Source organism: Gekko japonicus, unplaced genomic scaffold, assembly GCF_001447785.1.
Source record: "Gekko japonicus isolate JY-2015 unplaced genomic scaffold, Gekko_japonicus_V1.1 scaffold1746, whole genome shotgun sequence".
In the NCBI taxonomy this organism is placed as follows: Eukaryota; Metazoa; Chordata; class Lepidosauria; order Squamata; family Gekkonidae; genus Gekko; species Gekko japonicus.
This window is the reverse complement of record NW_015159767.1, coordinates 127,119-129,943: the sequence shown is the minus strand read 5'-3', so window position 1 is coordinate 129,943 and position 2,825 is coordinate 127,119. Positions and strand designations below refer to the sequence as shown.

The 2,825-nt window shown below is 53.2% G+C and overlaps 1 protein-coding gene across 1 annotated transcript in view; it reads right to left on the bottom strand.

Moving 5' to 3' along the window:
• Window positions 1–848: 848 nt before the first annotated feature.
• The window catches only part of CEBPE (CCAAT/enhancer binding protein epsilon), a 4,674-nt gene continuing 2,697 nt past the window's right edge, over window positions 849–2,825 (bottom strand). The window contains exon 2 of the mRNA XM_015406418.1: window positions 849–1,151. Coding sequence (XP_015261904.1) covers window positions 849–1,151 — 303 coding nt within the window. The remainder of the gene's footprint in view (window positions 1,152–2,825) is intronic.

Genomic DNA, 2,825 nt, shown 5'->3' with positions numbered 1-2,825 from the left:
CTTGGATGGACTCTTGGTCTGACTCAGTATGAGGGAGGGTCACGTGTAGTTTTGACCCATGCAGAGGTGCCGTGTCGGGCGTCTCCCTTGCCCCGGAGTGCCCCCCCCCCAGCATGACTCCAGCTCTCCAGAAAGAGGCTGGAACGGCTTCTCTGCTTTTGACCTCCGGTTCATTTCTGAGCATGCCCAGTTCAGAGACTGCAAGGTCTCTGGGCCAAGGCCCTGGAGAGGAGCTGACCCTCAGAGGCCAGCAGTGTGAAGCTCAGGGGTCATTTCCTGCAGGAGCGCACAGGAGCGGAGCTCTGGCAGTAAGGAGCCCAGGGGGGCGGGAACATGCAACAAGCCCCGCCCCCTGCTCCCAGCAGCCCTCAGTCAGAGCAGGAAGCAGCCAGGTAAGTTGCAGAGCTCCCCCCTGGCCCCCGGTCCAAAACAGTCCAGTGGCACCTTTAAGACCAAGTTTTATTCAGGCACAAGCTCTCCCTCCTCTGCGAGGACAGATCTGCACGTTCCTCCCCTCCCCCCAACAGCTAGCAATCCAAAACAGTCCAGTGGAGCCTGAGCGGTGGGTGTTGCCTTCTGACACACTTCCGGTGATGTCAGGGGGTGTGGCATATGCAAATATGCTATGCTAATAAGTTATGCTAATGAGCTCCTGCACCTCTTTTTCTACAAAATGACCCCTGGCTGAAGCTAGTTGGACCACAGGTGCCGTTCACCCCGGGACAGCTCCCTATCGATTGCTGCATAAAAACAAAGCACTACAGCCGGAAGAGGCCCCTTTTATTGAGACACTCGAAGCCCACTCCTCTTGCTTCCAAACACCGCCCTGCTCTCCACCCCCGCGGGCTTCAGCTGCAGGCCCCCAACCCTTTGATGAGCCCAGCCGCCTCGGGCACTTGGCGGAAAATGTCACGCAGGGTCTCTGTCTCCTGCATCAGCTGTTCCACGCGGCTGCGTAGCCTCTCGTTTTCCCCCAAGAGCTCCATCATCCGCTGCTGGGTCTCCAGCACCCTGCGCTTGGCCTTGTCGCGGCTCTTGCGCACGGCGATGTTGTTGCGCTCCCGGCGCAAGCGGTACTCCAAGCTGTCCTTGTTCACTGATTTCTTGCCCTTGGGGGCACCGCAAGGTGGTGGCGGGCTGCAGGAAGGGCCCTGTGGGGGGAGACAGGAGGAGGAGGAGGCCGAGAATCAGGGGAGGAGACAGGAGGAGGAGGCCCAGAGTCTGACAATAGCACTACAGATAAGATTAGAATGTCAACAGCCCATCCACATACAAAAGAACCTCCTCAGGAAACAATCCATATACAAAAGAACCTCCTCAGGAAAGCTCCTCCATTAGGATGTTCATAGCCTGGGGAACTCCTACAAGATAATGACTCAGCCCTACCCCACCTTCCTGAGTAGATATAGATTACCTGCCTCGGCACAGAGAGTACTCCATCTTTCTGTGTTGTACCTCTGAGGATGCCAGTCACAGCTACTGGCGAAACGTCAGGTCCTACAATGCCAAAACCACGGCCCCACCACCCGGAAAATCTACAGCAGCTAATCAGGGGAGGTATTGCAGTGGAGAGAAAAGAGACAGACTGCTTGATGAAGTTTGTTTTAGATAGGAGGGGGAATTGTGTGCATTACAGTGGGTATTCTCTCCTTAATCAGTTTCAGAAGGACCCGATTAGAGTCGCAGTCTTCGGATATCTTTTGTGAACAGACACCAAAGCAAATAAGCTCCTTTTCGAATCAGGTTAGGTCAGTTCATCAGGGCCTTTTGCATGGTAGTGTTTGATCTGTTTGGATTGGGGAGTGTAAATATCTTTTGTCTCTCCCGGTTGCTCCTGGGAACGTCGGCTTCATGTCGCACGAAGTTATGATAAATAATAGTTTTCAGTACGGATCCTGGGGGGGTAGCCAGGGGGACCGGATGAGCTGTAGGGTCCTCTGAGCTCAATAATGCCGAGGCTCCCAGTGGGTTCATATACAGTTGTTAAGGAAGAAAGGGACATTTTCCTGGACCTTCCTGGCTAAGCCTTTTTTTGTGGTGTCGTCTTTAGAGTGTCAGATCTGAATCTGGAGAACTAGGCTACAAATCCCAACTCTATCCCAAATCTCACTGAGTGATCTTGGGCCAGTTTGGTGTAGTGGTTAAGCATGCGGACTCTAAGCTGGGAGAGCAGGTAGAGAAAGAGGCACTTTTCTCCCTTTCTCACAATACAAGAACTCGTGGGCACTCCATGAAATTGCTGAGCGGTCGGGTTAGAACGGATAAAAGGAAGTACTTCTTCACCCAAAGAGTGATCAACACATGGAATTCAGTGCCACAGGAGGTGGTGGCAGCTACAAGCTTCAAGAGGGAATTAGATAAGCATATGGAGCAGAGGTCCATCAGTGGCTATTAGCCACAAGGTATAGATAGGGACTCTGGGGCAAGTGATGCTCTGTCATCTTGGTGCTTGGGGGGGGGTCAACAGTGGGAGGGCTTCTAATGTCCTGGCCCCACTGGTGGACCTCCTGATGGCACTGGTATTTCTGGCCACTGTGGGATACAGAGTGTTGGACTGGATGGGCCTTTGGCCTGATCCAACATTGGCATCTCTTATGTTCTTATGTTAACTGGGTTTGATTCCCCACTCCTCCACTTGTACCTGCTGGATGACCTTGGGCAAGCCGTAGTTCTGTCAGAGCTGTTCTTGAAAAAAAGAGCAGTTTCTGTCAAGAGCTCTCTCAGCCCTGCTTACCTCACAGGGTGTCTGTTGTGGGGAGGGGAAGGGAAAAGAGCTTGTAAGCCATTCTGAGACAGCTTCGGGTAGTGAAGGGCGGGGGTATAAA